General features: G+C 39.1%; 1 protein-coding gene across 4 annotated transcripts in view; it reads right to left on the bottom strand.

Moving 5' to 3' along the window:
• ANKRD31 (ankyrin repeat domain 31) overlaps nt 1-13,556 on the bottom strand; it is a 179,223-nt gene that overhangs the window by 18,266 nt on the left and 147,401 nt on the right. For all 4 annotated transcript variants that reach the window (XM_034959938.2, XM_055112315.1, XM_055112313.1 and 1 more), the window contains exons 23-24: nt 7,975-8,115; nt 849-951 (exon numbers count right to left, since the gene is read on the bottom strand). In XM_034959938.2, the coding sequence (XP_034815829.2) occupies nt 849-951; nt 7,975-8,115 (244 nt within the window). The remainder of the gene's footprint in view (nt 1-848; nt 952-7,974; nt 8,116-13,556) is intronic.

Genomic DNA, 13,556 nt, shown 5'->3' with positions numbered 1-13,556 from the left:
AGCTAAAAAGGGGAAAGCAGGCCAGGCCAGGCGCGGTGGCTCACACCTGTAATCCCAGCACTTTGGGAGGCTGAGGCGGGCAGATCACCTGAGGTCAGGAATTTGAGACCAGCCTGGCTAACATGGTGAAACCCCGTCTCCACTAAAACTACAAAAAATTAGCTGGGCCTGGTAGTGCGCACCTGTAATCCCAGCTACTCGGGAGGCTGAGGCAGAAGAATCACTTGAACCCAGGAGGCAGAGGTTGCAGTGAGCTGAGATCGTGCCATTGCACTCCAGCTTGGGCAACAAGGGCAAAACTCTCGTCTCAAAAAAAATAAAAGTGGGGGGGAAGCACCCTAATGCCCATCAAAGGATGAGTGGACAAATTATGGTATATCCATATAATGGAATATTATTCAGTCACAAAAAGGAATGAAGTATGGATACATGCTATGATGTAGATGATCCTCAAAAACATTATACTAAGTGAAAGAAGTCAGACAAAAAGGGTCACATATATTGATTTCATTTATATGATATATTCAGAATAAGTAAATCCATACAGACAGATAGCAGACTGGTGGTTTCCAGAAATCGGGAGGAGCAGAGAATGGGAAACAACAGCTGAGTGGGTACAGGGTTTCTTTTTGGGGTGATGAAAGTGTTTTAGAATTATATAGAGGTGGGTGGTTGCATGACATTGTGAATTTACTAAATGCCACTGAATTGTTCACCTTGAAATAGTTAATTATAATGATTGTTAATTTCACATCAATGAGAAAAAAGACAAAATAAAATGAGTGCTTTTCCAGTAGGTTTTGGTGTTTTATCCCACAACGAAGAAATGAGTGTTGTTCTGTACATACCTGGAAGACAAGGTTGATATTGCTGAGGTACTGAGTTTGGTTCTGGACGTATGGGTGCATCCTCAGAAACATACTTTAAAAGCTCCTTCCCAAGATACGTTACCTGCACATAATTAAGCACAAAATTTATAAATCATACATTCTGTAAGAAGGAAATACACCTATGTCCTGAACATTGTAATTTTTATAAGGTTTTGATTGTTGTATGTTGTGGATTAGCAAGCTTCAGTCCATGGCCAAATCCCACCTGCAACCTTCTTTTCTGTAAATAATGTTTTATTGGAAAACAGTGATGCTCATTCATTTACTTAACATCTATGGCTGCTTTCATGCTATAACATAATTGACACAGACCACACGTCCATGAAGCCCAAAATATTTACTATGTGACCTTTTACAGAAAAAAATGTGTTGACCCTTGTTGTGTGATATTAATTCACTCACCTATTCACTTATTCAACAACTATTAATCCAGCATCTGCTACTTTATAACTTTAAAAATTTAATGTTACATTAATAAAATTAAGCTATAAAAGTAATGGTACTTTTCAAGAAATCACATATTTAACTGATTAAATTAATAACATTTCAGGTCTAGACATCCATTTTTTTTGGTTGTTTGTGAACTTAGCTATATCATTATCAGTGCAAATGGTCAGAGCTTAGAAATATCTACACACAAAAAGGCAGGGATGAGGCAGAACTGGTAAATTCTGCCAGAAATGTTCTGGGCCCAAGGGTCTTTGGGTTCTTTACTCTTAGCTTGAGGACAATCTATTAACATACCTCCAGAGGTTAGTTCACTGTGGGCAAAGCATCAAGATTCAACTTGAACATCCCTTCCTCCAGGATGCCTCCCTATAACCTCTAGTTTCAAGTAATGATCCTCCTCTAGGTTCCCAAAGCTTCTTTACTCATATTTCTGTCATGGTACTTACCTCATATAAATGAAATTATGTTTTAATACATCTGTTTCTATTAAACCATAAGCTCCTTGAGGACAGGTCTATATCACAGTCATTCAAATACCCTCAGCAGTTCACAGACTGCCTGACGATACTGGATAAAAGACTCTGAAGTCCCGGCTCCTTTTCTTTTCTTTTAATTTTTTTTTTGAGAGAGTCTTACTCTGTCACCCAGGCTGGAGCACACTGGCACGATCTTGGCTCACTGCAACCTCCACCTCCTGAGTTCAAGCAATTCTCATGCCTCAGCCTCCCATGCCTCAGCCTCCCATGCCTTAGCCTCCCTAGTAGCTGGAATTACAAGTGTGCGCCACCACGCCTGGCTAATTTTTGTATTTTTAGTAGATACAGGGTTTTGCCATGTTGGCCAGGGTGGTCTCGAACTCCTGACCTCAAATGATCCACCTGCCTTGGCCTCCCAAAGTGCTGGGATTACAGGTGTGAGCCACCGTGCCCGGCTGTGAAGTCCCAACTCTTAAGCAAGATTCTCAAATTCCCTAAGCCTCAATTTGTGTTTGTAAAAAAAGTGCTTCCAGCTTATTAAATTGTTATGAGGATTAAAAGAGATAATGCATGAAAAGCATCTGGCATACTGTCTAGCACATTCCGAGTACTCAATAAATGTTAAATTGAACAGAGTGAGAAAGGTCTAGGGGATCTTAAAGGTACAGATACCCTTTGGACTCAATCCTATGACCAAACAAAGCCTGGCAATGAAAATGGAACAGACCTGGCCTACTCAATGTGTCAATCCCTTCTCACTTGCCATAGAAAGTAGAGGAGAGGCCCCTGAATGCCATTTGTCAGTTCTCCAAACAACCAGTTATTGGAAACAATAGATTTTGTATGTGTCATGCCCTGACAATGTCCAACACATCTCATAAATCCATCAAAGTGCAGGCTCAGTATGTTCTCACCTATATCTCAGACTTTAAAAATATTTTTATTAGTTAGTGCTGGGCAATATAAGGTGACTTACATATTCCACTGCAGGTAATTCAGACAAAGAACAGAGTTTTAAGAATATCCACTGAGTTAAAAATCTATTTTCCATTAGGTAGGAGTGATTTATTGATCAGGTTAATGAATAGACCTCAGAATGAACAGACACTAGATCACTTCTAGAAAATGTGCATTTCATATTAATGCCATGAAAAACCTCCAGTTGGCTAAAGCATAAGGGCAGTCATTACATTTGTGTGTGACTCAAACTCTGAATCCTGAACTAAATTTCTCTGGATTCAAATCTAGCTCATATGCCTACTCTGACAGAGGCATGGTAGGAAGAGCTGGAGGCTAAGTTCTTAGGCTTTTGGACAACATAGCCTCCAGTGATCTCAGCAACTTCACTGTCCAAAACCCATTTTGATGAAGGGCAGCTGATAGGATGCCAGATGAGAACATGTAAGAGAGATGGAGCTTAGTGTAAGGCATGTTTGGTGAGGATATCTGTAGGTTGTTGTGTTCTTGCTTTGCTAAAAGGTAGAACTGGAGGGGTGTTTTGTCCTAAGGCCACTGATGCTTTCCCTGAAGCTCTTACAACACTCCATTATTCCTTAGAAATTAGTCTATGCTGATTCTCCAATATCATACTAGGGAAAAAGTAGGGAGTGTAGAATGTGTGTGTGTGTGCGCGCGCATCTGCGCGCATGTGCATACACACACATGCATGTTTGAGGAAAATAGATGACTCAGCCAGCCAGTATTCTGGAAATGTAGTTAATGAGCCAAGTGAAATTATTAATTAACTTTATTTTGGTAAGGTCTTTGGAAGAAATAAAGTGCAGTATTGTCATTATTAATTGCCATAATAAATATTTCTGTACATCTTATGTAATAATATGCATCAAAAAAGAATGAAACATAACCCACCTTTGCATATACTTCCCTTCTGGGACTCCATTTTATTTGAAAGTATCATCCCATTTTTCATATATCTTCAGAAAAACCATTTGTTGGTATTGAAATAGAAATCTGTTCGTGGATGGCCAGGCATGGTGACTCATACCTGTAACCCCAGCACTTTGGGAGGCCGATGTGGGGGGATCCCCTGAGGTCAGGAGTTTGAGCCTGGTCAACATGGTGAAACCCCGTCTCTACTAAAAATACAAAAATTAGCCAGGCATGGTGGTGCACGCCTGTAGTCCCAGCTACTTGTGAGGCTGAGGCAGGAGAATCACTTGAACCTATGAGGCAGACGCTGCAGCGAGCTGAGATCAGGCCACTGCACTCCGGCCTGGGCAAGACAGTGAGACTCTGGCTCAAAAAGAAAAAAAAAAAAGAAAGAAAAGAAATCTGTTCATGGATGATCAAATAACTACTTTTATTCCATTGCAAGTTTTAAGAAGTCAATCTTACAAAGTTTCACTGCTCCAAGAGGAGTAGAAGGAAGAAAGAATAATTGCTTTTTATCTCAGGGTGGAAAAAGTAAAGAAACCAATAAAAAACTGTAGGTTTTCTTTTAAATTCATTGTAACACAAAATACATTGTGGCTAAGAAAATAAAAATATTTCTCAAATAAAATATTTCTTTAGGAATTCATAATATAAGACAGAAAGTAGTTTCAAAGTGCAAAAACTGCCTTGGAAGAGCTGTTTCTATGGAAATGATGATGCAGGTAAAGCTCACCTTCATGGTACCAACCTCCCCATTCCAGACTCTTTTTTCATACTCCCAACACTCTATGTAGCTAGAGGCAAGAGAAAGCCCTTCACATTATTTCTATTTTCAGGATCCAAAACTCCTGGATATTTGTATTTTAAAAGAGATCACATATCTAACCATCTCCTTCTTCTTCTTTCTGTTCTAAAATGTAGCTGAGTAGAAGCTAGGTTCATAGGAGGTTTAGGACACATTGACAGTGTGAGTAATTGACAGAATAAGGCTGTCTGTCGAGATGAACAATTTCCATCAGTTTCTATGCTCCCACCCCAACCTTTCCGTATCTTGATATTCCTAATCATGATGGTGAGAGGAGTTGTTCTTGAAAAGTATGTGTTGGGGGGTGAGGGGAACCACAGAAAAAAGTGATCACTAAATCCAAAGGAGTGGAAAGGGTGGAAATAAGGATGGAAATTCAGGGAGGCATCCGGATGGGAAGTATGTTTGCAGAAGAGATCTGTCTAGTGTTCCTTGAAGCACTGCCTAAAATAGCAGCCTACTTTTCATCTGCAGTAATTCACTGTTGAGTATTTACAAAAATAAACCATCATTTCCATTCTTATGATTCTTATGATTTTCATCCTGCAACTGTATCACAGAAAGGCATTTTTTCCTGTGGAAGTGGGCAATAGTTGCTGCACATGACTAAGGCTTTGCATACATTCATAAAGGTGGCTAGATTGTACTGTGTGCTCTTTTGAGTTCAGAGCAACCTGTTTCTAATGAAAGGAATGTGTGCCTCTCTTGTGCCTTCATAAATACAGAAAAGAATGTACAGGGAATCAGAAGATCAGGTTCTAGTCCTGGTTCTGGCTGGCCTTGAGGCTAAATCAGGTCACTTAACTTTCCAAACCTTTGTTTTCATATCCATGAACAGAAATAATAGTTGATCTTCCTGCCTGATAAAGTTGTTGCGTAAAACTGCTTTATAAATCAAACAGTGCTATTCAAGCTCCACAATCGCTACGTTGGAAGGGTCTTTAGATATCACCTAGCACTACTTATTTTATACATAAGAAAGCTGAAGTTCAGAAAGGTGAAATGGCTTGACCTACATTAATCATTCTTACTGAGGCTGCACATTAGAATTGCCTGGAATGCTTTTTCAAATACTGCCACTTGATCCCCACCTAGATATTAGATCAGAAGTTATGGGCTTGGAGTCTACTAGGCACTAGTGGTTTCTAAAGGCCCTCAAGTGATTCCAATGTGATTGAAAACCATTGCCCAGATAATATAACTTATAAAGAGTGGAACCAGGAACTAGCTTGGTCTGCTGCCTCCCACCCACAAATCACTCGGCCACACCAGAATGCTGTCCAACAGCTGGGAGGCTGCAGGAGAGAAGTCAGTGATGCCCCCTCTGAGTAAGCATCAGGATTTCCTTGGCAAAGCTGTTCAGCAACTGCTTGGGTTGGGAGTTTGAGTCATCTCTGCACCTACTGGCTCTGTCACTCTGTCAGATACAGGGCAATACCTTGTTTTCTGGCATTCCTTGCCTGACCACCAACCACTACTGGTCCCATACCACCCCCGGTCCCATACCACCCCCACCACTCTCAGAACTAGTCAGTAGAAATGTTCACATTTACCCATGTAGCAAAAAGCTCCTTTCCTCAAGAAGTGACTGAATTCAGGAGTTACTCCAAGACAAGAAGAGGCAGAGGTTTCTGTGGTAAACTTTAAAAGACTTTAAAAGAGCCTTTTAAATATTGTAAAGAAAATCACTAAGGTAATGTTTCTCAGCTTGGGGTATTTACTAGAAGTACATCAGTGCCCATAGTAATTTTTAAAACTCCGTTTTCATTTTTTTGATAATCTAAAGAAAATAAGCCTGTTTAGATAATCTGTAGGAATATTTTATATCTGATAATTGCCCTACTTTTAGTGCCCACATTTGCATGTGGCTTCACCATCACATAGGTGCTAAACAGTGTAACTCTAATTGACATGGCTATGAGAAAATGCTAGAGTCAATGAGATATGTAAATGAGGCATTAGTACAGAGTAAGGGCCAAATGATGTTACAGCCAGCTATTCAAAGGCAGGAAATAACAGTAGTTCTAATGGAGAAACAGAGTGGGCAAATGGAGTCATCGCCAGGCACACTGCAGCACAGGCATGTTGAGCTCAAAAGAACCTAAGCTACAGCATTCAGTATGCTATCTGTCCTGTGAGCTAAGATTCAGTTTCAGCAAAACAGTATAATCTATCATAAGTTTAAGAAACCTTGTAACAAAAAGGGATTTTCATGGGCAAGATGCTAATTACTAACATTTAGATATGAATTAAGAATCCATGGAAAGGATAGGGTAAAGGGGCTAAGACGAACTGAAAGCAGATGGCCTGGTGACTCCAGGAGTGGGAAACAAAAACAAACTTTGGGAAAAAGTCAGACAGACCATATAGCAGATAGAATCCAGAATGTGCTGATGTAAGTGAAGGAACTGAAACAGTGCTAGATACACTTGCCAATGAGGTCTAGGAGACCAGAATGCAGGGTTGGGGCACAGAATCTGGGACACAGAATATAGACTTTAGGGGCACAAAGGGGACTGGGAGGGAGAGTGGGCAGACCTGGGTTAAACAAAAAAGAGGAGAGAAAGCTGTGCTTCCTATTACTGGTACACTGAGGTTTACTGTAATAGTAGAGGTTGAGTGTATCTTCTAGTCTTCGAAACAGTCATGGCAGATGTCTGAAGATTCAGACTTTCCTGAAGAATAATTTTAAGACTGTCCCTGAAGTCTGCAGGTGGATGAACACTAGACCTCAAGAACATCAGTCATTACTGGGCTTATAACTCAGAAGCCAGAACTGACAGGGAGGCTACTAAGTCTAGGAGGTCTAAATGGAAGTAATTCATTTTGAAGGGCTAGCAATTCATGGATAAGGACATGTTCAAACATAAAAATACATGATAATATCTGAGGGCCTTAGGCCTCTTGCCCATTTCTTTTGTATTTAGGAGATTTTGCTTTACTTCATTAGAATAATAACATATTAACTAAGTTACCAATACACCAGTGGTTCCAAATTTTCCATACAAAGACCTGAAATCCCTTGGGAGATCAAATGGGAAGATTAAAGGCATTAAAAGTTCTGAGACTAGATAAGGAGTAAGAAACGGAAGGTGCAGTCAGCTATGCAACCACGCCCATGGGGAATTCTGGCAAATAGGACTTGTGGGAGAAAGTGATGTGTTCATTCTGTGACATGCGTGTAGCATGATATGCATACAGCATATACAGAATGAACACATGAATACAAAACTAGACATGCATGTAGCATGATATGCATACAGCATATACAGAATGAACACATGAATACAAAACTAGACATGCATGTAGCATGATATGCATACAGCATATACAGAATGAACACATGAATACAAAACTAGCTTGGAGATCTTTCAGATTTCCTTAAAAAATACTTTCATCATAAAAATATGTACTTTTCCATTTGAATATGAAGTTAAAGATAAACTTAAGAATGACCCACCTTACTCCAAGCATAATTCCAGGTCACATAACTGTTGCCTCCCAGAAGATCCTTGAGCCAGGTGACTGGGTTTTTATAAATCTGACCACTTTCTACCTTAAGTTTACCATTCAATAAAATACTGGCTTTGTGGGTAGTCTCCTGAAGTGAAAAATAAAACAGAAATTAAGGTCAAAAATAGCTGAAATATGTGAATTTTTGCTTCTGGCCATGACAAAGTAACAGGGACCAGATATACCCTAACACCTGATGTATTTTTGTATATAAATTTAATGTATCTAGAAATGGTCATAAGGGCATGCAGCAAATGATGAACCATCTAGTCAACAAAATCTACAAAAATCAGATTAAAAAGGTGAGAGTCTATGGTATTTGAACCAAGACTGCATCCTCCCTCCCCACTCACAGCTCTGTGAAGTGGAGACTCCACTCTAGATTGCTGTAGTCAAGACTACAGGGCTCCCTGTTACAGGGCTGTCTTCCTGGGAGGGGCATAACTTCAGCATTTCTCATCCTGCCCCCAGCTACTGTTGCTAAGGCTAAGTTGCCAGCAGCTATAACCAAAGGGTGGAGGCTCCCTTCTCCTGCCCAGCTCTGAGTGGTGAGACAGAGGCTCCACCTTTGGCACGGCACCACGGAGAATGCTGGGATCCCAATCACCCTTGCCTTGACTTGTAAGGTGGTGGTTTCACATTGGGAGAGGCAAACGGAAAAGACATGAAGCTACTGCCTCCGCTCCACCGAATGCTCAGCTCCTAAAGCAAGAGTATCACTTGAAAAATCACCTTTGGCCCCACCCTCAGCTCCAGGGCCATGGCTCAGGGATTCTGCCTGAGAAGAGAAGCAAGCCTTAGAACAGATAGCTCCTAATCTCCTCCCAAAGGAACTAACTTCATTTGCAACAGAGCATGAAGAAGTTCAAGCTCAAGGGCACTATCAGAAATAGTAGAAGTTGTGGTAAAAGGCAATTGTGAGTAGACTGGTAGATTCATTTGAGATGTAGGCTAAGCTGTAGGCAGGCGAGTTTGTAAGAGACAACTGGGAAAAGAGCTGGCAGGAGCCTTCCTAGGTTCATAATAAACTTCAAACCCTGACCTTGGGAACTATCCCTTCAAAGGAGCCCACCTTTGCTTGGATTAGTCTGTAGAGCAATTTGTCCCCCTAGGACATTGTTGAAAACAATAAAACAGTCAATGGGCAGTAAGTGGAGCTTAAGAGCCATGGGTGGTCAGGGAGGTCAGGGAAACAGGTGGCCAAGGCTTTAGTCCCTGAGGCTCAACATTGGAAGTTTAGCACTGAAGTGGGGACTTCACTAAAACAGACTTCACTAAAACAATCTAGCCAGTAATTAAACAAACAAGCAAATAGCAATAAGAAGTCCAAGAGAAGGTGGGGTAGAGTTGCTACAATGCATTGTCTAAAATGTCCAGTTCCAACAAAAAGTTATGAGACATACAAAGAAACAGCAAAGTATGACACACACACTGGGAAAAAAAACAGACTAGAGAAACTGCCTGTGAGAGTGACCAGACACTGGATTTAACAAAGACTTCAAAATAACCATTATAAATAGGTTCAAGGAACTAAAGAAAACCATAATTAAAGACATTAAGTAAGGAATGATGACAAGGTCACATCAAATACAGAATATCAATAAAAAAGAAAAATTTATTTAAAAAGAACCAAATAGAAGTTATGGAGTTGGAAAATAAAATAACTGAAATAAAACATTTACCAAAGAGGCTCAACAGATTTAAACTGGCAAGAGAAAGAATTAGTAAACTTGAAGATATTGATACAGACTATGCAAGACAAAGAAAAGAGAATAAAAATGAAAATGTCTCAGAGAAATATGGAACACCATTAAGCATACCAATATATGCATAATGAAGGAGAGGAAAAAGAAGCAGAAAAAATATTTGAAGAAATATATGCCTAAAAACTTCCCAAACTGGCCGGGCACGGTGGCTCACACCTGTAATTCCAGCACTTAGGGAGGCTGAGACAGGCAGGTCACCTGAGGTCGGGAGTTTGAGACCAGCCTGGCCAACGTGGTGAAACCCCTGTCTCTACTAAAAATACAAAAATTAGCTGAGCATGGTGGCAAGCTCCTGTAATTCCAGCTACTTGGGAGGCTGAGAGGCAGGAGAATCGCTTGAACCTGGGAGGTGGAGGTTTCAGTGAACTGAGATTGCACCACTGCACTCCAGCCTGGGCAACAAGACCAAAACTGCGTCACAACAACAACAAGAAAAAAAAAAACTTACCAAACTTACTGAAAAGCATTAATCTACACATTCAGGAGGCTCAATGACTCAAGTAGGATAAATGCAGAGATCCACAGACACATAGTAAAAATATCAAAAGTCATAAGACAAGGAGAAAATATTAAAAGCAGCAGGAGAAAAATAACTCATCATTTACAAGGGAAACTCAAGAAGATTAACAGCTGTGTTATTATCAAACAATGGAGGCCAGAGGCAGTGGAATGACATATTCAAAGTGTACAAAGAAAGAACTATTAACTAAGAATCCTATATCTAGGAAAACGATCTTTTAAAAATGAAGGCAAAATAAAGACATTCCCAGATAAACAAAAACTGAGAGACTGAGAAAATTGGTTGCTAAGAGATCTGCCTTACAAGAAATAATAAAGGAATTCTTCAGGTTGAAAGCCAATGACCCTATAGGCTAATATGAATCCACATGAAAAAACATACAGTACCAGTAAAGGTAATTATGTATTATAAAAGACAGTATAAGTGCATATTTCTTCTCTTTTTGTCTCAACAGATTTTGAAAAGCAATTATAAAAAACAATAGATACAGAAGTTAGTGCTGGGCCTATAACTTATAGAAATGTAATATATTTGCCAACAGTAGCACAAAAGAGGTAGGTGGGAGCAAAGCTTTATTGGGCTAAGGAAATGACTCCACATGGTAACTCAAATCTACAAAAATAAATGTAACAATCCAGAAAGGATAAATAAGAAGGTAGGTATAACAAAAGCTATAAATATGTATTGCTTTCCTTTCTTCCATCAGCTTCTTTAAAAGTCACAAAATTTTACAAAGCAATAATTATATCAACGTATTGTTGGGTTTATAAATTTATAAACATAATATGTATAACAATAATATCATAAAAAGGAAAAGGAATAATGCTCTACAGAAGTAACATTTCTATATTTTACTGGAATTAAGTTAGTATGAATCTGAAGCTGATTCTGATAAGTGAAAATGTATGTTGAGTCCTAGAGCAGCTACTGCAAGCACAACTCAAAAAATATGATGAAAAGTCATTAAAGAAATTAGAATTCTACATTGGAAAATATTCACCGATTGCAAAAGAAAGCAATAAAGGAAGTATAGAGGAACAAAAAGATATGAGGTATATTGAAACAAAAAATAAAATAGAAGACATAAATCCAACAATATTAATAACAATATGAAATGTCAATGGGTTAGACAACCTAGTCAAAAGGCAGAGATTATCAGACTGGACTAAAAAAAATAAGACCCAACTATATAATGCATATAGGAGACAGATTTTAGATTCAAAGAGACAAGTAAATTGAAAGTAAGAGGACAGAAAAAGTATATCATATAAACCGCAACCACAAGAAAGCTGGAATGGCTATACAATATCAAACAAACTAGATCTTAAAAGAGAAATTGTTACAAGAGATGATGGGGGACATTTTATAATGCTAAGAGGCTCGATGCATCAGGAAGATATAACAATTATAAACATATATGCACTTAAAACACAAAACAGCATGAAAATACATGAAATAAAAATTAACAGAAATGAAGGGAGAAATAGTTCAACAGTAAAATACTTCAATATCCCACTTTCAATAACGTATGGTAGTCCCCTGTAATTTCATTTTCCATGGTCAACAGTGGTTGGAAAATATTAAATAAAAAATTCTTGGCTGGGCATGGTGGCTCATGCCTGTAATCCCAGCACTTTGGGAGGCTGAGGCAGGTGGATCACAAGGTCAAGAGATCAAGACCATCCTGGCTAACACAGTGAAACCCTGTCTCTACTAAAAATACAAAAAAAAAAAAATTATCCAGGTGTGGTGGCGGGTGCCTGTAGTCCCAGCTACTCGGGAGGCTGAGGCAGGAGAATGGCGTGAACCCGGCAGGCAGAGCTTGCAGTGAGCGGAGATCACACTACTGCACTCCAGTCTGGGCCACAGAGCGAGACTTCGTCTCAAAAAAAAAAAATCCTGAAATAAACAATTCACAAGTTTTAAATTGCACAATGTTCTGAGGAGTGTGATGAAATCTCACACTGTCCCACTCTATCCTGCCCAGGATGTGAATCATCCTTTTGTCAAGAGTAATCACACTGCATATGCTACCTGCCCATCAGTCACTTGGTAGAAATCTAGGTTATCAGATTGCAAGGCTTGGGTTTGAGTAATCTTTATTTAATAACATCCCAAAGCAAAAGAGTAGTGATGCTGGCATACTGTTATAATCATTTCTTTTATTATTATTGTTAATCTGTGCCTAATTTATAAATTAAACTTTATCATGGGTATGTATATATAGAAAAAAAAACAGTATATACAGGGTTCGGGACTATCTGTGGTTTCAGGCTTCCCCTAGGGTTCTTGGAACATAGCTCCTGCATATAAGGGGGCACTACTATATAGATCAAACAGGCAGAAGATCAGTGAGGAAAAAGAAGACTTTAACAAGGCACTATAAACCAATTAGACTTAACAGGCATCTATAGAAAACTTCACCTAACAACAGGAAAATACATATTCTTCTCAATTGCACAGGGAACATTCTTCAGGATATGAGCTAAGCCATACAATAAGCCTAAAAATTTTTAAAGAACTGAAATAATTTACATTCCCACCAACAGTGTAAAAGCATTCCTATTTCTCTGCAACCTCGCCAGCATCTGTTATTTCTTGACTTTAATAATCGTCATTCTGACTGAAATGAGATGGTATCTCATTGTGGTTTTGACTTGCATTTCTCTAATGATCAGTGATGTTGAGCTTTTTTTGGTGTGTTTGTTGGCCACATGAATGTCTTCTTTTGAGAAGTGTCCATGTCCTTTGCTCACTTTTTAATGGGATCATTTTTTTTTTCTTGAGGATTTGTTTAAGTTCCTTGTAGATTCTGGATTAGACCTTTGTCAGGTGGATAGATTGCAAAATTTTTCTCCCGTTCTGTAGGTTGCCTGTTCGCTCTAATGATAGTTTCTTTTGCTGTGCAGAAGCTCTTTAGTTTAATTAGATCCCATTTGTCAATTTTTGCTTTTGTTGCAATTGCTTGTGGCGATTTCATCATGAAATCTTTACCTGCGCCTATGCCTCAAGTGGTATTGCCTAGATTTTCTTCTAGGGTTTTTACATTTAAGTCTTTAATCCACCTTTAAAAAAAATTTTTTTTATTATACTTTAAGTTCTAGGGTACATGTGCACAACGTGCAGTTTGGTTACATATGTATACATGTGCCATGTTGGTGTGCTGCACCCATTAACTCGTCATTTACATTAGGTATATCTCCTAATGCTATCCCTCCCCCCTACCCCCACCCCATGACAGGC

Source organism: Pan paniscus, chromosome 4 (genome assembly GCF_029289425.2).
Source record: "Pan paniscus chromosome 4, NHGRI_mPanPan1-v2.0_pri, whole genome shotgun sequence".
Classification (NCBI taxonomy): Eukaryota; Metazoa; Chordata; class Mammalia; order Primates; family Hominidae; genus Pan; species Pan paniscus.
This window is presented reverse-complemented; position numbering and strand designations above follow the sequence as displayed.